The following is a 21146-nucleotide window of genomic DNA, read 5'->3' on the forward strand; positions in this document are numbered from 1 at the left end:
GTATGTCTTATGCTATTAGCTTGATCTTGTGATGCATTATTTACTTCTATACAACATGTAGCATATATCATCGCATCTCTCTCATACTCAACATTGCACTCGTTCTCTTTAGTGAACAAAGGACCAGAGGTTAACACGGGCGATCCAGAGGTTGCTTCTTTTGCTGTTTGTGATCAAGCTGAACCACAAGGCAAGCAACTAAACATATTGCATCCTTTGTTCAAATTGAATGGAGTCTCAATATATAAATTTTGCTTTATGTATGTTTGCATGTGCCATATATGATTTAAGTCTTGCAACTACCTTCGTACTCACGCTGCTCTTTGAGATCGGCATGCAAGGAAAGGTTAGCTTCTGGCTACTTCATGTCCGCCAGTGCCGAAGTACTCATGTGGCGAGGTTTGGGTGGAACATAAGGGTATATGGCTCCACCAGTCTTTTTGTTGTTGTTAAGTTTTAAATCTTCCGATGCATAGTTTTACCTCTTTTGATCTAAATTGTTGTAAACCTATTTTTGGCTTAAGAACTTGTAATATAATGTTAATTACTCTCTCTTTATTAAGCTATGTTGTGATGTTTAATGTTGGAAAGACATGTGTTCCGATCTTAGGCACAAAACACGTGCCGAGACTACCGGGGTGATATTCTGATTAATCGTTGTGGTCGTGATTACACAAATGGTTGACTTAATGATTAATTAGAATATTATCTGAATGGTTCCTCACACATTCTCTTATGAATAAATATAATATAGCATAAGACATAATACACATATCAGATAAATATGTAGGAAAGGTACCCAAAGTATTCTCTTTACTCGCGTTCGGATGCATCTCGCTGCCACAGTTAGAAGATCCTTCAAGACCCGTAGCAAAGCCCTCAGAATCTGAAGTAGAGCTGTTAGGGGCCATGATAGAGCCTTCGAGAGATACAGCACACCAGGGGGTGAGTTCACGACACCCTCCTCACCAATATCTTCCTCATCATCTCCCTCGGAATCGGAATCAAAGCGTTTGTCACAAACATTGTCCGTTGCATGAGCACCCTTGCACGAAGGGGGAGCCACATAAGTAAGAGACATGGTTGCGAGGTTTGGGAGTAGACGATGTCGCTGCCGCATCCTCATCACTAGCCATCTTCAAAGGCAGGCCACCATGGCTATCACCATGTCCTTCAACGATAGGTACAACTCATTGTTTCTTCGGTCTTGGCTCATTGCATGATCTGGAACCTCGATGGGGGACCTTCACGGCAACAGCAAAACCAGATGCATCATCAGCGGTGATATCCACCACTTTTTGCCTTTGCTTGACCTCGGGAGGTGGAATGTGAGACCCATATCACAAGGATATGATGTCCACTTGTTACCCTCCCCACCAACTCTTCGTGCTCGGACCGTGTATACGGCTCGAGTAGAGCTTCCACCTTTGCCTCAATATCCTCAACGCTCCCTGTAATAAAAGGTGAGTAATCATAGCATCTTAGAAAAAGTGGGGGGATATCGAGCACATGAGGACAATTACCAGGTGCCCCTTCAAGACATATTTTAAAAGGCTTGAAGTTCGCTTGAAGATTCCTTAGGTGCCACTTTGAACTTCCAGTAGAAGGAGAGCAGACTAACCCTGGCTGCGCAATACTCCTCAACAAGATCATGAAAGCCAAGATGCTTCATGGCCAGTGCGATGGTCTTGAGCTTCGCATTGATGTCAGCACTCAAGGACACGGATGGCCTTCTTCATAATCCGATTTCCTTCTTATCCGAAGCCATCTTCAATCCATGGGGAACCTTATGATAGAACCAAAAATTTGTCCAGTCGTTGCTCCATCGATTTCGTTGAGCATTCACATGAACCAGCAACCCTGCAAAAGGGCAGAACATGACGCTGCCATATGACATCGCATACTCCTCCCCATTTAGCACCAGCTTCTTCGGTTGGTAGTGCACGTAATGGAAGAACACAAAAGCCACAGAACTATGCTTCTGGCCCTGCGAACGCCAAATCCACGTGAACACCAATAGATGGATGATGGCATTTGGCGTTAGCTACTGGATCTGCAGCTCATACCGATTCAGAACACCAGCCATCATGGAGATCGGGAAGCAAAGGCTGGTGGTGAAAAACTCGAGGAACAGGATGACCTCAAATTCACATGGCTGCGGCGTCGTCTCCTCAGGCAAAGGCAACCGGGCATCGCCCACATCGCAGATCCGACATTTCTCCACTAAAGATTTGATATGCCCTTCGGTGCACCAGCTAACACCAAAGTATGGCATTGAGGGAGCCGTCGTACTAGCACGTTGAAGCTTGGCCTTCGTCATCTCCTAAAGAGGACAGGAAATGAAATACCAAGAAAAGGGAACGCCTTACCCAAAGGGTACGCACAGTAGCAAGGAGGGGGCTATCAGAAGAACAAGAACAAAATGGGGGTGAACAAAAAGAATTACCACAAGAGGTGAGGGGGAACCCATATATATATATATATACCTGACACCCAAGCCACGATCCCAAAAAGTCTGGGGCATGTCGTAGCACGGCCTACCAGAACATGGTGGGCATCCTAACACATGAGGCCCACACAACTCATGTCACGTCTTCACGACGAGAGAATTACGGGACATAAAGGCGACACGTCGTGAACAGATATGGAACAACCAAATTGGTCACCATAACGGTCTCGAGAGCACCAAAACCATCGTACGGTGCCATAACGGCGTACGGCACATGCGTTGAGATGCCTAGGCACTGATGGGAAATCGCAGCAGTCGCCACTTAACCCAAAGTGATGTGTGATTGTTCACACCCCAAAACTGATGTCACGTCCCGAAATCCATAATTGTGTGTTTTAATCCTAAAACATGCAATTTCAGGTTCATGTTCCAGTTTGGGTCACTGGAGCACTTCACTTTGAGTCAATGAGGTGGGAGAAGGAAAAACTAAGAGAAATAAAGGAGCTGGAAGCAAGTCTGAACTTTCCTCTAGGTAAATGGGGCCCACTTGGGTGGAAAATATCTCTCTATAAGTGGGCAACAGCTCTCTCTCCCCTCAAACCTGCCCATACGTACTCCTCACCCACTCCACCACATAAGGCTTTTTGAGGAAGCAAGTTGGAGTTGGCTGTCTCTCTCACTCTCTCTCTTAGGCTCCCTTTTTCCCCTTTTGGATCCCTACCTTTGGGAGCAAGATCAAGGTACGTATGTGGTACTCATGTGACCACCAGCTCAAGGACTACTCGTCCATCCAATTCATTTTCAGTTTCCCCGAAGGAATTCGAGCTGGTTCTGAACTTGTTTGGTGTTCTTTGGGAGAAGCAAGGAAGCAGCAGTTTTTCCTCTCTTCTCCAAGCCATTTTCCGTCGTTTCCTCCTTCAACTGGCGGTCACCAACCTCAGCAAAGGACCTTAGGTGAGTCTGCTAGGCTCCCATGGCAAGTATGCTCATTTTTGGTTGGATAGATCTTGGATCTGGAACTAGGGTTGCAAAGTTCTTAAAGTTCTACAGTCTGGGAACAAATGAGGATTTATGTGGATTTGAGTTAGGAATCATGTTGCTAGGCGGTTGAACAAAGTCTAGACCCTGTACACCCTTCTAGGCATTTTTACTTTTGATTTAGAGAGACTCCCAGGTTAGTTTAGCTCAGTTTTTCCCTTCGTAATGGCTGCTGTTCTGGAGCTGCGCGAGGCTGATTTTACTGTAGCGCGAGTACTGTTCACCCGAGCACCCCGGATACTGTTCACCGAGCACCCCCTGATACTGTTCACCGACGACCCCCGGGTACTGTTCACCCGAGCACGGGCGCAGTCACCGCGAGCACTCCCGAGCACCCCCGGGTACTGTTCACCCGACGACCCCCGGGTACTGTTCACCCGAGCACGAGCTCAGTCACCGCGAGCACTCCCGAGCACCCCGGGTACTGTTCACCCGACGACCCCCGGGTACTGTTCACCCGAGCACGAGCTCAGTCACCGCGAGCACTCCCGAGCACCCCGGGTACTGTTCACCCGACGACCCCCTGGTACTGTTCACCCGAGCACCCGAGCGCAGTCACCCCGAGCACCCGGGTACTGTTCACCCGACGACCCCCCCGGGGGTACTGTTCACCCGAGACCCCGAGCACGGGCGATCCCGAGGACCCTGGTACTGTTCACCGAGCACCCCGGGTACTGTTCACCCCCGAGCACTCCCGAGCACCCCCGGGTACTGTTCACACGACGACCCCCGGGTACTGTTCACCCGAGCACCCGAGCACCCCTGTACTGATTCACCCCGAGCACCCGAGCACGGTCGATCCCGAGGACCCCCGGGTACTGTTCACCCCGGGTACCCGTGAGTACTGTTCATCCCGGGCACCCCGAGCACGGTTTATCAGGCTTTCCTGATAGCTGATAGCTTGTAAAATTCGTAGTTAATTCGTAGGAACTCCAAACTTTTGAGACCACTTGGAAAATTCTGGTTTGGACAGTACGATCTTGGAATAATGTTGTCATGTATTGTGGAGCATATTTTTCTTACATGATCGCATTTCATACATGCTCATTACATTGCACGCGTTGCTCTCTGTAGTGAACGCCGATCCGTCGATCCCGGAGGCCGTGGGCGATCGTGAGGCGTCCCACCTTTCTGATTCAGGGCAGCAAGGCAAGCATCGTTCATATTGCACCGTGTCTACTTGAAATTTTAATATGTTATCTACGCTTATGTATATATTGCATGTGTCGGGTACTGAGTTGGGTAGAACCTATGCCGATGCATTATCCCATTTCGGTCACGTGTCATGTGTTGTTCCTAGGAGCCTAGTGGGGTCATCGAGGTCTAATTTTAGTTCGCTATGCTTAGTGGTGCTTAGGCTTTCCGGTAGAAGTCGACGACGGCGTCCACCGTTGTCGCGAGCCTAGGACTTATTACTTGTTCGCACTTATGGTTGTGTTGATGATGAGTCGGTTTGGTGAGTGGTGAGTTGAGACGAGGTGTGGGCGGTGTTAGGGGTGTCATCTGCTCACGAGGAGTCCTCAGGCAGTTCGGGGAGGGAACCCGGACACCGTAGACCGCTTGCACCGGTTAAGCACCGATCATCGGTGTAGTCGGCTTTAGCACATACCTTACTCACCACATGCTGATATAATGGTAGGCGAGCCGATTACCTTCGCAGACGTGGTCATGTGGGCCTCGTCATAGACGGTGTGAGTCCGGTTTGAGTCCGGGCTTTTAGCGGTATTAGTTTGCTCGGGGAGTAGTTCTAATACCGCCTCGCCGAGCTATGGTTGATCCACATGGTTGGGCCTGGTTGGGAAAGGTTGTCACGGGTACCCCCTTGTGCGCATCTTAGCGGGTGGCACAAGCCGTATGGTCCCTGTGTCGTGTGGGTCCAGGAGTATCCCCCTGCAGGGTGTATAATCAGTTCGAACTGCCGCGCTCTCGGTCATGAGCATCGCTATCGCTTATCTCCACCGAGCGACCATGTTTTGGTCGTAGAGTTTCGATGTGGGTTGTGGCATGGTTAGATTGGGGTGGCTTGGTCGGTATGTGGTTGGTGGTTTGGTGGGAATGGTTTGCTTTTATACACTTGTTGTTATATATCTGTTTTGATCAGTTGGTTGGCAGGGTTTGAGTCGGTGGTTGATTAAGTCAGTTGCTTACACCTAGAGTCTAGGTTGCTTACCGCTTAATGAACTTAAACATGTCTTAATCCTTGCTACAGCTTTAAATGCATGACCCTTGGAGTCGAGAATATATATACTCATACTGTGTAAGACTTGCTAGTACCTTCGTACTAAGGGTGCTGCCCTTAAGTTGCTTCCAGGTTCGCAGGTCGGCGAAGAAGAGGCAGTGTTCGGCTACTTTGTGCCTGCCGATCAGGGTGGCGGGCAGGAGTAGCACCTTCTACTCCGAACTCGGGCGCTTTTGGTATGGAGCCTAAGGGCATACGGCTCCATACTCTTTTGTTGTATAGGTTTTTCTTCCGCTGCATAGTAGTTGTTGTTGTTCCTCTTTTGTTGTAAATTGTGGAAGCAGTTGCTTGTTTAACAATGGTAATCCAGTTTAATTATTTGCTCTCTATTAAACTGTGTTGTGATATTTGAGTTGGAAGGCATGTGTTCCGATCCTGGGCACAAAACACGTGCCGGGACTACCGGAATGGTATTCTGTTTAATCGTCGAGGTTGTGATTATGACTAATGATCCTCCTGATGATTAATTAGAATACTATTTGGACGGTTCCTCACAACTGACCTAATCCGTTGCATATAAATACAGAACTTACAGCGGTGAACCTCACACAACTCTATGCCCAGCCAACATTACCGACTTTCATCTAGCTAGCGATGCCAAAGGCTCAGCGATCCCACATGTCTGTCTTTCGACATGCCACATGCTATCCCACATCTCATCAACACGATTGCGACCATCAATGATTAACTCGAATCCAATTATGGTAATCTCGGCTTGTGTTTTATGCCCAAGATCAGAACACATGAATTTACAACAAGCTTCATTACATAAAGGTATAATAAAGAGCGGGTAATGTAAATATACAAGGCCTTAAGTTATTAGAGGTTCAATAATTTATAGAACAATGAACGCTAGGAGAACAAAATACAACAGTTTCACCACCTAGCCGGTTAGAGTTACTACACAGTGGAATTAAAGTTTATAAACAACAAAAGATAGGTGTCGCCATTTGTCCTAAGGCACCACCCAAAACAACACGAGTAGCCCATACTACTCTTTTCCATCACCGACATCGACAGGCAAGGAGTAACCGTACACTACTTATTCCTCACATGCAAAACTCAATAAAAGCAAGATGAGTACGAAGGTACTCACAAGAATTATTCCATATTGGGTACATATAATAACCTGATTATAAGAATAATGCATTTAGGAATGTGTTGCAAGAAATCAGTCACAAGGTTAAATGAATTCACACACAAAAGCATTTTATTGACTCAAGTGTGTGAGTATCTACAACTTAACAACTTGTACCTTCCTATCATGAGATCATAACCATAAGCATATCCATCACTTGGTCTTACTCTTTCCAACATAACCAACACTATCTACTTCCCAACATACCACAAATATCCCAACATCAGAAACTCTACGATTAATGCGGATGGACATAAGCATACTCATAACCATAAGTGCGGCAATTTGAATTAATCTTACACCCTATAGGGGGTACATCTTTACCCACACAACACGGGTCTATCCGCTTGGCCCCCGAGACAACCCTTCTCATACCTAAAACTACCCACTTACACATTCCCCAATGGCACCAGAGTTATCGTGAGCATATCCCGGACACCTCCGGCTCCATGCCACCTTGCTTCTTCTCGTTCTTTTTCTCTTACACGTCATAGGGTCGCAAGTCAACCGTTAGCACAACATATGATAATCAGCTCATCCGTACATTTATTAAATATGTGAAAGTACAAAAAGTGTTTAAGCCAATGGCAAACAACGATCAGTGCTTAATCGATACAAGCGGTCTATGGCATTCGAGTTCCTCCCCCAAACTACCCCTGTCACAGCTCACATCTCGTCTTATTCTCACAACTCATACATCCTAATATCATTTTCATTGTCAAGCAATAATTAAGTACTATAGCTCGCGAACGATGGTCGAACCATAGCTCGACTTCTACCAATGATCTATGTATTGCTAAGCATTTCGGAGAACTTTTAAGTTAGACATCCACATGGTTATACCCAAGTTTTAAGGATAGGGATTATCAATAGTTCAAGATAGGAACAATGCATCAACATAGGTTCTACCCACAATTCCCGACATCGACTCGCTAACATGCATAGCATACATAAAGTGATAATTTATCAAATTAGCCACAACGTGATCCAAGGTAAAAGGTAAAATATGCTTAGATGTTTGCCTTGTAGCTCCAGTGCTTTGCTCATGTACAACTCTAGTTCGGTGTCGGCCTCAACCGCTTAAACCGTTGACGCGTCACTCTCTAGACAATTTAAGAACACATTGAATAAACATATGAATGAACATAAATGCATGATTATGATGTATGATCGTGAACTAGATGAAATGCTCCATGTCACAAAACATTTGCAAAAGAACGCCTAAGCGATTGGATTAAAAGATGTTTGAACCTCGTATAAGACAACCTAAGGTCACAGTGTACTGAGTAGTTGGCAGTCAGATTGGCCTAGGTGGCGGTCAGATTGTGGGGGTCGAACAGAGAAGAAAACAGTACTAAGTAGACCTAGTGGTCAGACCGGACCTAGTGGCAGTATGACTCTTGACTATGGAGTTTGACTGGAAGTTTGACCGGCCAAGTCACAACCTGACAGTCAGACCATTGGGCCTGGTCGAAGACACCTTAGTGAGGTCACCGGCGAAAGCTCCGGCGATGCCTTCGACCATCAAGGGTACCAAAACACTCTACAAGGCTAGGGAAGTGTTTCTGTTAGAATTATTGGGGCCGACCCATGTAATAATTCCTAATAAATCCTAAAGGCCAATATTGTGGAGAGGTGTCCCATGTTGAGGCCCACCCTCTATTAGTACCATATTACTAATGAAGGTAGAGGTGGGGGATTTTCCCCCTATATATATATAAGGACTCCCACCTCTTTGGTAACACGAATAAATAGACTGCTAATTGAGAGTAGCCCTAAAATTGGGAACACTCTCATTATGTCAGTCTATCTAAGAGTTAGGGTTTTTGGCACTTTCTTTTTCTGTTGTGTTGCCGCTGTAGTCTACTCCATCCCGACATCACGTGCACCGGCAACCAGGAGAGCAGGTCTCCGAAACCCTCGCTCTTGAGATCTTGCACTGGGAGAGGGCGAATAAGGTTTTTGGGAAGTACTCCGCACGACTGCTCAAGTTCTTCACCACGGCTCGTCTTCCTGGTCGCTTGGGCGCTGCCCACTATCATCGTCAACAATTTTGGCGCATTGTCAGCAGGATAGATCGTGCCATCAACACGGTGCAACCAGCATCTTCAGCAACCTCTACAGCGCAGGACGAGTACGTAAAAATCATGTTACTCGTATTTTATTTCCTACAATTTCTAATTTCGAGTATAGTAGATCTAGTCATTTGTTGTGCTTTCATACACATGTCTATATTATGCTCTGGTAATATGATCATATTAGTTTATCAGTTTCTGCTCATGAATTATTTATGGGTTAAATTAAACATAAAAGTGCCTTATATTCCAACAATCCAAAAATCTTATTGTAGGCACTTAGGTTTATCAATGGCTGGTTTTGTCGATTCACTGAGGCCAGATAAGTTTTTTGGTGTGCACTTTAAGAGATGGTAAGTCAAGGTCACTCTGTGGATGACGGCTATGAATGTCTACTGGGTGGCTAAGGGCAAGCCGGAAGGAACCCTTACTGCTGAGCAGGAAAAGGCGTTCACGGATGCCAATACACTCTTTGTAGGATGCATTCTTAACGTTCTTGGTGACCGTCTTTGTGATGTGTATATGCACATACAAAGCGTGAAGGAGCTGTGGGATACACTGAATGCTAAATTCGGTGCATCAGATGCAGGAAGTGAACTGTATATCATGAAGCAGTATCATGACTACAAGATGGTTGAAAATTGCTATGTAGTCGAGCAGGCTCATGAGGTTCAGTGCATCATTAAGGAACTCAAACTCCTCAACATCGATCAATGTACCCGACAAGTTTGTGCTAAAGAGCGTGGAGGTTCGAGTCCTCTTCAAAGCTAGAGGTATCGTTGCCAAGTTACCTCCTTCGTGGAGAAACTTTGCCACTGTTCTAAAGCACAAGAGACAAGAGATTACTGTTGAGAGTTTGATCATGTCTCTTGATGTTGAGGAGAAAGCTCGGGCTAAGGATGTGAGTCTAAAAGGAGGTGAGCAACAGACTAGCGTCTATATGGTGCAAAAGCCCTTCCACAACAAGAACAAAGGGAAAGATAATAAGCCAAACAAAACTACCACCTTCAAGAAGAATAAGATGAACACAGCAAAACTATCTTGCTTTGTGTGTGGTGAGATTGAATATTTTGCCAAGGATTGTCCAGACAGTAAGGGAAGAAAGGCTCCATAAAAATATAACTCAAAGACTGCTATTGTGGTGACCATTGGCGAAGCTGGAAATGGAGCTGCAGGGTATGAAAACTTACCCTCAGTGTTTTCAGTATTTCAGTCTACTAATTGATGGATTGATACAGGGACCAATGTTCATGTGTATGCTGATATCTCAATGTTCTCATCTTATCAGGTCGTCTATGATTCTTTCGTCCTTATGGGGAATGGGTCACATGCTTCTGTTCATGGTATTGGTACGGTAGATCTGAAGTTTACTTCGGAAAAGATCGTGCAGCTAAGGAACGTGCAGCATGCCCCTACAATGAACAAGAATCTAGTTAGTGACTCCCTTCTTTGCAGAGATAGGTTTAAGGTGGTGTTAGAGTCTAATAAAGTAGTAGTGTCAAAGCATGGATAATTTATTGGTAAAGGCTATGAGTGCGGAGGCCTGTTCTGTTTTTCCTTTTATGATTTCAGCAATAAGTCAGTGAACCATATTGTTGCAATGCTAATGATGATGCTAGTATTTGGCATTCGCGGTTATGTCATTTGAATTTTGGTTCTATGACTCGGCTTTCCAGTATGAGTTTAATTCCAAATTTTTCCATGGTCAAAGGTTCTAAGTGTCATAGTTATGTGCAATCAAAACAACCTCGTAAGCCCCACAGGGCAGGCGAGAAGAGAAATTTGGCACCTCTAAAACTCATACATTTATATCTGTGTGAAATCAATGGTGTGTTGACGAAGGGTGGAAAAAGGTATTTCATAACTTTGATTGATGATGCGACTAGATATTGCTATGTTTATTTGTTGAAAACGAAAGATGAGGCTCTAGATCACTTTAAAATCTATAAGGCAGAAGTTGAGAATCAACTAGAGAGAAAGATCAAAAGAATTAGGTCGGATCGTGGTGGAGAGTATTTCTCTAGTGATTTCGATTTATTCTGTGAGAAATATGAGATTATTCATGAGATGACACCTCCCTATTCACCCCAATCAAACGGGGTTGCCGAAAGGAAGAACCGCACATTGACTAACTTGGTTAATACCATGTTAGACACTGTAGGATTATCTAAGGCATGGTGGGAGGAGGCTATGTTGACTTCATGTCATGTCCTAAATAGAGTTCCTCTTAAGGATAAGGAGAAAACCCCATATAATGAATGGGAAGGGAGAAAGTCATCACTTTCTTATTTGCGCACTTAGGGATGCTTGGCGAAAGTCAATGTACCAATAACTAAAAGGCGCAAGCTCAGACCTAAAATAGTGGATTGTGTCTTTCTGGGATATGATCATTAGAGCATTTCTTATAGGTTTTTAGTGGTTAAATCTGAGGTACCTGACATGCATGTCGATACAATTATGGAGTCTCGTGATGCAACATTTTTTGAGCTCGTATTTCCTATGAAAGATTTACATAGCATGTCTAGACTATCTTCTGAGATAATCTCTAAACCTCCTCCACCTCTTAAGATTATTGAACAAATACATGAGCAAGATCTTGAGGAGGATGACAGTGAAGCTCCTATGAGGAGAAGAGACAAAGGATTGCAAAGTCTTTTGGTGATGATTTCACTGTGTATCTTGTGGATGACACACCCAAGTCTATCTCAGAAGCGTTTGCATCTCCAGATGCAGACTACTGGAAGGAGGCTGTACGGAGCAAAATGGATTCCATCCTTGCAAACGGAACTTGGGAGGTCATAGAACGACCCTATGGATGCAAACTTGTGGGTTGCAAGTGGGTGTTCAAGAATAAGCTTAGGCCCGACGGTACTATTGAAAGTACAAGGCTCGGCTTGTGGCCAAGGGTTATACCCAAAAGGAAGGTGAAGACTTCTTTAACACTTATTCACCTATTGTGAGATTGACTACTATCCGAGTGCTACTTTCCTTAGCTGCCTCACATGATCTCATTGTTCATAAGATGGACGCTAAGACAACTTTCCTTAATGGAGAGTTGGACGAGGAAATTTATATGGAACAGCCTGATGGATTTGTAGTAAAAGTTCAAGCATGTATGGTGTGTAAGTTGTTGAAGTCCTTGTATGGCCTTAAACAAGCTCCTAAATAATGGCATGAGAAGTTCGACAGAACTTTAACATCTGCAGGTTTTTGGTCAATGAGGCAGATAAATGTGTGTACTATCGCCATGGTGGGGGTGAGAGAGTTATATTATGCTTGTATGTTGATGACATACTAATATTTGGAACAAACCTTGACGTGGTTAATGAGGTCAAATCTTTCTTATCTCAAAGCTTTGATATGAAAGATCTAGGTAAGGCTGATGTAATCTTAAACATCAAGTTAATCAAAGGAGAGAATGGGATTACTCTTACACAATCTCATTATGTTGAGAAGGTCTTGAGCTACTTTGGTTACCAGAACAACAAGCTTTCTCCAACACCTTATGATCCTAGTGTGATACTTCAAAAGAATAAGAAAAGTGGTAGGGACCAACTAAGATACTCTCAGATTATTGGATCACTCATGTACCTAGCTGATGCTACAAGGCCTGACATCTCATTTGTTGTGAGCAAATTGAGTCGCTTTACTTCTAACCCGGGTGATGAACATTGGTGTGCGCTTGAATGAGTCATGCGCTATTTGCCTGGTACTATGAGTTATGGTCTTCACTATTCTGGGTACCTATCGGTACTAGAGGATTATAGTGATTCAAACTGGATATCTGATGCTGATGAGATTTATGCCACAAGTGGATATGTATTCACTCTAGGTGGTGCTGCTGTGTCATGGAGGTCTTGTAAACAGACCATATTGATGAGGTCAACTATGGAAGCAGAACTCACTGCATTAGACACAACCACTGTTGAGGCAGAATGGTTGCGTGAGTTGTTGATGGACTTACCTGTGGTTGAGAAACTGGTACCGGCTATCCTTATGAACTGTGATAATCAAACGGTTATTATCAAAATAAATAGTTCTAAAGATAATGACAAGTCCTCAAGGCACGTAAAGAGACGATTGAAGTCTATTAGGAAATTGAGAAACTCCGGACTGATAACCTTGGATTATGTCCAAACAGCTAAGAACCTGGCAGATCCCTTTACAAAGGGACTACCATGGAGTGTGATAGATAATGCATCGAAGGAGACGGGTATGAGACCCATGTGAGTTATACCATAGTGGTAACCCAACCTATGTGATCGAAGATCCCGTGAATTAGGACCTGGGAAGAACAAGCAATTGGTCTAACTGGAGGAGAGTACCTTTGTTGTTTGACCCACTCGAGTGAAGATGCAATACTCTCAGAGATATGTAAGGCATGTTGGTTAATGCCTTAATGTGTTCTGTTGGCTTTAAGTAGCAAAGATGCTGACCTACAGGGCATTCTTGAAAGAACACACCTATATGAGTCTGACTGTTGGTCGCAGTCTATGAGATTTTAGTGATCTCTAGTAAACTCATGAAGAGACCATGGAGTATGACTTATATACTCCACCTGCGGGGTAGTCTACTGGCAGCCAAGTATCAGCTATGGCTTTAAGTGAAACTTGTTTGCACTAAACTTGCAATTCAAGGTATAGTCCATTGTTCAAGTTGTGAATGAGTGTAGCTTGATGTTCTAGGTGGATGTTCAATTTAACAGTCTCCACTGAAACACTGGTATATCAAATAACAGTGGGAAACTGGTAATTGTCTATGGGACTTTGAGATCTGGTGTGGGATTGTTAGAATTATTGGGGCCGGCTCATATAATAATTCATAATAAATCTCAAAGGCCCATATTGTGGAGAGGTGGCCTATATTATGGAGAGGTGGCCCATGTTGAGTCCCACCCTCTATTAGTACCATATTGCTAATGGAAGTGGAGGTGGGGGTTTTCCCTTATATATATGCAAGGACCCCCACCTCTTTGGTAACACGAATAAATAGACTGCTAATTGAGAGTAGCCTTAAAATTGGGAACGCTCTCATTATGTGAGTCTATATAAGATTTAGGGTTTTTGCCTCTTTCTCTTTCTGTTGTGCTGCCGCTGTAGTCTACTCCATCCTAGCGTCGGCGTGCACCGGCAACCGGGAGAGCAAATATCCGAAACCCTCGCTCTTGAGATCTTGCACTGGGAGAGAGTGAATAAGGTTTTTGGGAAGCGCTCCGCACGACTGCTCAAGTTCTTCACCACAGCTCGTCTTCCTGGTCGCTTGGGCGCTGCCCACTGTCATCGTCAACAATTTTGGTGCATCATCAGCAGGATCGATTGTGCCATCAACACGGTGCAACCAGCATCTTCAGCAACCTTCACAGCGTAGGACGAGTACGTAAAAATCATGTTACTCATATTTTATTCCTTGTGATTTTTAATTTTGAGTATAGTAGATCTAGTCATTTGTTGTGCTTTCGTACACATATCTAAATTATGCTCTGGTAATATGATAATATCAGTTTATCAGTTTTTTCTCATGAATTATTTATAGATTAAATTAAACATAAAAATGCCTTATATTCCAACAGTTTCTTGTGTGATTTGGGCAACATGCACTGGGTCAAACTCGAGGACCCTATGGATGAAATCCATGGCTAGAGTTGAGCTCGGGTCTAAATGAAATGGGGATCGTTGGAGCTCGAGAACGATGGAGAAATGGTAGGGGAAGTCTCACCTCGGCGTGGGGAAGCTTTCTAGGGTGTTGGCCAACTCCAGGGAAGCTTTAATTCAAAGATTGGACTTTGGGTGGGGTTCTACCTTGAGGGGAAAGAAGTCGCGTGGAAGCGCCTCCAGCGAAGAAGATGGCGGAAAGGAGGTTGGGGAAGCCTTCGAGGAGCTCGGGGAAGTCCTCTTCGTCGATCTCTGGCCATCGAGTTGGTCAAGGTGATCCCCTCTCTCTCTCTCTCTCTCTCTCTCTCTCTCTCTCTCTCTCTCTCTCTCTCTCTCTCTGTGTGTTTGGTGAAGGGGAGTGAGTGAATGAATGAATGAACGAGAGAGAACGGGAGAGAGTTGTTCGATGGTTAAGTGGCGCCTTTGCACTCCAGCGGTCAGACTGTGGAAAATCCCAGTCAGACCATGGGCAAGGCCCACGTGCTGAAAGCCTTCGTTCTTTTTCTCGTTTCTTCCTTATCTTTTTCTTCTCCTTCCTAAATGACTTTAGAGTCTTCCTAACTATCTCGAAACGACTTCCCATCATATATATATACATACATACACATACATATATATATATATATATATATATGGTGGAAACATGTATTGACCGATTCCGTGTATTCAAAATATATTTAAATACTTTAAGTCAAAATCAACAACATGAAGCATGATGTCATGATGCATAAGCATGCTTAATGACTAGATTAGAATTTTGAGGTGTGACAAATAGAGAGGCTAACGTCAAGGTAGGGATAATCTCCTTTATATTCTACAAGAGTTAGGCTCGAGAAGGTGTAGCGAAACCCAAGGAACGAAGTTTGGAGGCGAAGCTCGAAAGCCGAAGGGGTACGACGAAACCTGAAGGATGAAGGGTCCAGCAAAGTCCTAAAGCCGAAGGAAAGCGGCGCGAGGACCTTAGGTGAAAGAGCGAAGGCTAACCTAGATAGGGATCCGTAAGTTAGCTAGAAGTCAATAATAAAATGGCTAAAGGGATATCGCTAGTAACCCGACGAAGGGTTCAGTGCGGGTCCTAAAACACGTGTCGAGATTTGGTTGCTTAGGATAATATAAATAATCATACTACTCCTGAGATATTCTATAATATTTTCTAGTATTAGCAGAAATATTTCTGTAGATGGAGTAAAGATGTAATGACAACAGAAATAATTGATGTATACCTATAAATATCCTCACTCAGCTTATATAAAAAAAGAGATAAATAGTTATTACATCAACTATCATTATACTTTTGTTGTGTTGTAATCATGATCACAACCAGAAGTAGGAGAAAGGGTCAATGGAGAGACGGAACGCGTGTGAGCTGAATAGCTGATAAGAACACGAGCGATGGATGGACCTATCATTTTCTTAGCCCATAAGATTCCTTTTTTACTAATGTTTTTTAATAATTTAAATATTTCCTAATCGTTATATGTGACTTGTAAGATCATATGCATAATGCAAGGACATGGACTTGTCGTTTATGTCCAACACTTGAGGTTGTCATGTATGAATTAGTCATACTTATTCTCATATGTGTATATACCGTTATTTTGAAGGTAAAGTCATGGTCCTGTGTATCAGGTCTGTTATACTTGGTTGAATGTTTGAAGTCATGCGGTTCGACGATCTCGATTTGAGTTATCCGCTCTCGATCGATATCAACATATTTTCACTCTGATTGATCTATGTTCAAATGTCCAACGGTTTCGAGTTCGTTCTTGTTTCTAACTTTCTAGTTTTTAGAAAAAATATGAAAGTAAGTTAGATGCTTTTCCCTGACGTTCCCGTACCTTTTCATCCTATTACATCTTCAGCTCGTGCTTCATCCTTTCCTTGGCGGTAAACCAGTAAAAAATCGTAGTAAACGATGAGCCAGACAAACAGACAACGAAAACACTTTGGCAAACTGTTTGCAACACTGGTAGAGTAATTACTAATTACTTTCTTTACACCCTCTTCAAATTGAGATTACAAGCCTCTAATGGCTTGATCAGCAGGCCAAGACATCTCTCGTTAACAGTAGTTCCAGTCGTTCTAGAACCAGCAGGTCAGATCATGGCGAGGCTTGGATGAACCTGGCAAGTGGCAAGAGTCTTCTCCATGTCGTCCTCAACAACGGAGGACGAGGAACTCAAAAAATCATGGCGAGGCTTGGATGAACCTGGCAAGTGGCAAGAGTCTTCTCCATGTCGTCCTCAACAACGGAGGACGAGGAACTCAAAAACTGGAAACCGGAAAATTTGCCGAAGCCAAAAAGGAGCAAAAAGAAAAGAAACAGAAAATGGGAATGGAAACGGGGCCGTTTTTCTCTTTTCCAAAAAGCCGGAAAACCGCTAAAAACACTTGGAGCTGGAGTGTTGTTCGATCCGCCACGCCGTGCTCAGAGCACGGAGGCGAGCCCGGTGACCACCTTCGCCTTGGTCTGCGGACTACTCTTGCTCGTCTCCGCCTCCACCGGGCGCCACGGCGACACGACCACCGTGAGCTTCTCCTTCTCGCCGGTTGTGTCAGGTGCCTTCACCTTGTCGTCGAACCGCAGCTCGAACTCGCCGGAGAAGCTGGCGGCGGACACCGGCGTGGGCGGTGCCGGCAGCGTTGGCTTGCCGGGGCAGCTGCGGGCGTGGGGGGACAGCCACTTGGCGCGCATGTACTCGGGCTTGCGCCACGGCGGGAAGTGGAGGCCCCGCTTCCGGAGGCTCTGCCTCGCAGTCTCGGCCACGACGGCGACGATCCGGCCGAGCCGGTCAGGGGTCCCAACGAAGAGCGGGGGCAGCGCCTGCAGCGCTGCGCGGTACGCCTTGGTGGGCCGCGCCACCTCGAACTCCGACTGGAAGTCCACCTCCACCACCAGCCGGGTCGTCCCGGAGTCCACCACCGCGTCGATGTACTCGTGCTCGCCGGCTGGGTGGGAGGAAGCCTTGTCCCACTGCGACCGGCACACCGCGGCGTCGTACCCGAGCGCCCGGAGGCCGTCAGCCACGGCCCGCCGGATGTCCGCCTTCTTCCGGCCGAAGCCGCCCTTGCCGCACTGCTCGGTGATCCGCGACGCGTCGGCGAGGAGGTTCTGCTCCGCCACGCTCACGCACTGTACCAGACCCTGTTAACGCCGACGAGCGATTCTTGATCAATTCTTGATCACTCCGACGAGCGATTTCGGAAGCGACAAGCCTCGAGTCCGGACAAGACAAGACCGTACCTTTAGCAGCTCCAAGGCGTCGCCGGCCGCGGCAGGCGCTGCGGTGAGGGCGGAGGCGGAGGGGAGGAAGTCGAACTCCTCGTCGTCGCTGCCGTCCTGGTGGCCGCTGCTGCCGTTGAAGCAGTTGCAGCGCCCGCGCGGGGGCCGCTCCACGGGAGCGGCGTCCTCCATGAAGCTGAGCACCATCCGGTCCAGCCCCACCGTCCCCACCTCTGCCTCCCCGCCGGCGCCAGCGCCCGACGCCTTTTCATCCTTCTCCCTCTCCTTGCCGTCCCCGGCCAGCTGCTCGGCCGGGGTCACCCGCACCAGCAGCCTCCGGAACATCGACACCCTCGCCAGCGCCGGTGGCCTGACTTCCATCACGCACTGCTGGTTCTTGACCGGGAACAGAAACGTCATCGACCGCCGGCGACGCGTGAGCACCTTACAGCCGTACCCCCTCCACCCAACCGCCACCGTCCTCACTTGACAAGACAAGAAAGACGCGTGCGGCGTGCCTCGGTTACAACCAGACAGTCTCTGCTCTCTGCGCCGTCTTACTTCTTGTTCACAGGAGGCTCTACGGCGGCGGCCATCTCCGGCGGTTCGCCCTCTCTTCTTCTTTGCCACGCGACGGAGGCGGAGACGGAAGAGTGAGGCAGTGAGCTGCCCGCGAGGCCGCGAGGTCTTATAAAGAGGAGGAGAGGCGGAGGGAGTGGGTGACGTGGCGAATGGGTGGGCGCGACGTGGGGACAGGGGGAGGACGACGTTGACAGGTGGGGCCCGAGTAGTGGGGAGGGGTAGTGATGACAACCGGGCTAATTTTTGTTAGGAAATGCTTCCTCGTCTTGTCCCTATTTAATTATTGGAGGTAATTTTCTCTTATCTTTATCTTTACGAGAAATTTTATGAGATTAGATTTTTAATGAGATATAAATTTAATCATAATTGATTATTTTTATATATTAATAATGTGTTTTTAATATAAATAAATAATTTATTGAAGTATATGAGGGTAATTAATATAAGATTAGTTAAATACCATAGGTAGATATAAAAATATAAGAGTAATTTATTATTTTTCATATATAATATAATGCTTGTATATTTATATACTAAGAAAAATATATATATGTGTGATATCAGAAATATAATGAGGAGCAAGGACGAGAGCGTCTTCCCGTTCTCGTCCTCATATATGTTCACGGGGATTAAATTTTCTCATACATATTCTCTAATAGAAGAATTCTTTACAGGTTATTGAGGAATAGAGTCCTATTGTCATCCTTAGAAAGGGGGACCAAGAGTCATTTGGTGTCGAGAAAGTGACAGGTTTGCCCCCCGCGTGGCGGGTGAAACGGTGAGGACAACAACCTTCCGAAGAGAGGTATTTTTGGGATTTTCATGGAAAGGGCGATACTAGTTGAAATGACAAGTTTGCCCTTTTAGAATTTGTGGTTGTTTTCTACTGCCTGTGGTTTTGTACTATATTATAAATATGTAATTTATTAAATTATATGAGGTTAATTAATATAAGATTGGTTAAATATCATAGATTAAACAAAAAAATATAAGAATAATTTATTATTTCTCATAAGTAATGTAATATTTATATATTTATATAAAAAAAATATGTATATATATATATATGTAATATCGGGATATAATGAGAAGCTGCCATCCTTAGAAAGGGGACAGGACTCCTTTGGCATGGAGAAAGTGATGGGTTTGCCCCTGCGTGACGCGTGAACCGGTGAGGGCAACAGCCTTCTGAAGAGGGGTATCCTCAGGATTTTTTACGAAAGGGAGATACTTAGTTGGAATAGCGAGTTTGCCCTTTTAGAATTTGCCGTTGTTTTCTGCTGCCCGCAGTTTTGTACTATATTGTAAATAGGAGTAGTAGAGGAATTACGGGCGAAAGAATAGTTAGAGCTACTATGTATTCCTAGTCTTCTATGGTAATGAGTTTTAATGTTACAATTTTCATTCATAATTAATTCGAGCAGTACCGTGTGTGTATATATATATATATATATATACATACATACAAGTTGATTATGGCATTTTACAGAATATTACGGTAATAGTGAACAATGAAAGTAATACAAAATTAGGGTAAGGATTTATTGTATTGCTTCTAGAGTTAGCAAGATGATGCAAATAGATAGTTTGGTGCCCATGTGTCGCCAAATTATATAAAGCACTGCTAGAAAACTATTTTTCAAAATATTTAGGTGTCTTTACACAGACGGTTTATTTGAAAAATCATTTGAGAAGTTGGTTAGGGCTCCTACAGTTTCGGATCACTTGTGTAAAAGGTTATTTTTATAGACGATTTTTTATATGAAACACTTGTAATAATGGATGATCATTTTTAGAGGTGTTTATTATGTGAATCGTGTGTGGAAATGAGTAGTAGTTTATTTTTAAAAAATCATAATTTTTTCATATGAAGTCGGATGAGAACAAACTTTATATAGAAATTATAGCACTCGACGAGATCTACAACTGCGTAGTTGAAAAGTTTTTCATTTAAAGTCATTTAGATATTCAAATAATCATTTAAAGTTTCAGATAGAAGATATCAATAGGATTGCATATACTATTTGTATCACTGGTGGTATGGTTACGAGAGTTTATGCGAGCTGAGAGGTCCTGGGTTCGAGTGCTAAAAATTACACGTGCACGTATTTCACGTGACTTGTGACTTACGATGGTGCGACCGCAGGGGTGCTTGGTCGGAAAAAAATTCTTTTTTTCTGACAAAAAATACTGTTTCGAGGATCAATTATCATAGGTGGTCGACTTAAACAACCGTCTATGGTAATAAATTTCTACATGCAATTTCTTAAGTGAATCGTCTCTGATAATCTATTTTTACAGACATTCTCTTTTACGTCTGTGAAAATCATCTATTTTCATATATCTTTCATCATAGACAGGTACGATAAACACCTGTAAAAATAAGTTATGACTTGATTTTTAAAAATAGTTTTTACAGTAGTGAAGATAAGCAACGTCAACCAAACTTATTGCATCATATTCCGACCTCCGACCCTAAAATGGCCTTATTCATTCATCTCCTGTCGTTTTCTTTATAAAACGCGTACTGCGTTTGTAAACAACGTCAGTTATCACACGACTAGCAATTTGTTGCCATTCTATTTTAGAGGTTTTCTTTAGAGAAATTCTACGATTTACCATCGAATAACTACCGATTCTATAATTTATCATCAAATAAATTCTGTTTACTTCTATACCATCGAATAAATATTTCAGTTCCTTATATGCCATCGGCTTCCGATACTACCCTCCGCCGTACTGTTCATGAAC

The 21146-nt window shown here is 44.5% G+C and overlaps 1 protein-coding gene across 2 annotated transcripts; it reads right to left on the reverse strand.

Moving 5' to 3' along the window:
* Window positions 1-16560: 16560 nt before the first annotated feature.
* Window positions 16561-18457, reverse strand: LOC133893602 (uncharacterized). Of its 2 annotated transcripts, XR_009904537.1 has the most exons (3): window positions 17835-18457; window positions 16800-17735; window positions 16561-16713 (listed from the first exon to the last, which is right to left on the reverse strand). XR_009904537.1 is itself a non-coding variant. In XM_062334666.1 (2 exons), exons 1-2 carry the CDS (start codon window positions 18231-18233, stop codon window positions 17019-17021), a joined length of 1116 nt encoding a protein of 371 aa, XP_062190650.1. In that variant the 5' UTR covers window positions 18234-18457; the 3' UTR covers window positions 16783-17018. The 2 variants fall into 2 exon arrangements, 1 of the variants encoding a protein (XP_062190650.1); XM_062334666.1 differs by lacking the exon at window positions 16561-16713 and having other exon boundaries at window positions 16783-17735.
* Window positions 18458-21146: the final 2689 nt, after the last annotated feature.

This window comes from Phragmites australis, chromosome 15, assembly GCF_958298935.1.
Source record: "Phragmites australis chromosome 15, lpPhrAust1.1, whole genome shotgun sequence".
NCBI classification, from domain to species: Eukaryota; Viridiplantae; Streptophyta; class Magnoliopsida; order Poales; family Poaceae; genus Phragmites; species Phragmites australis.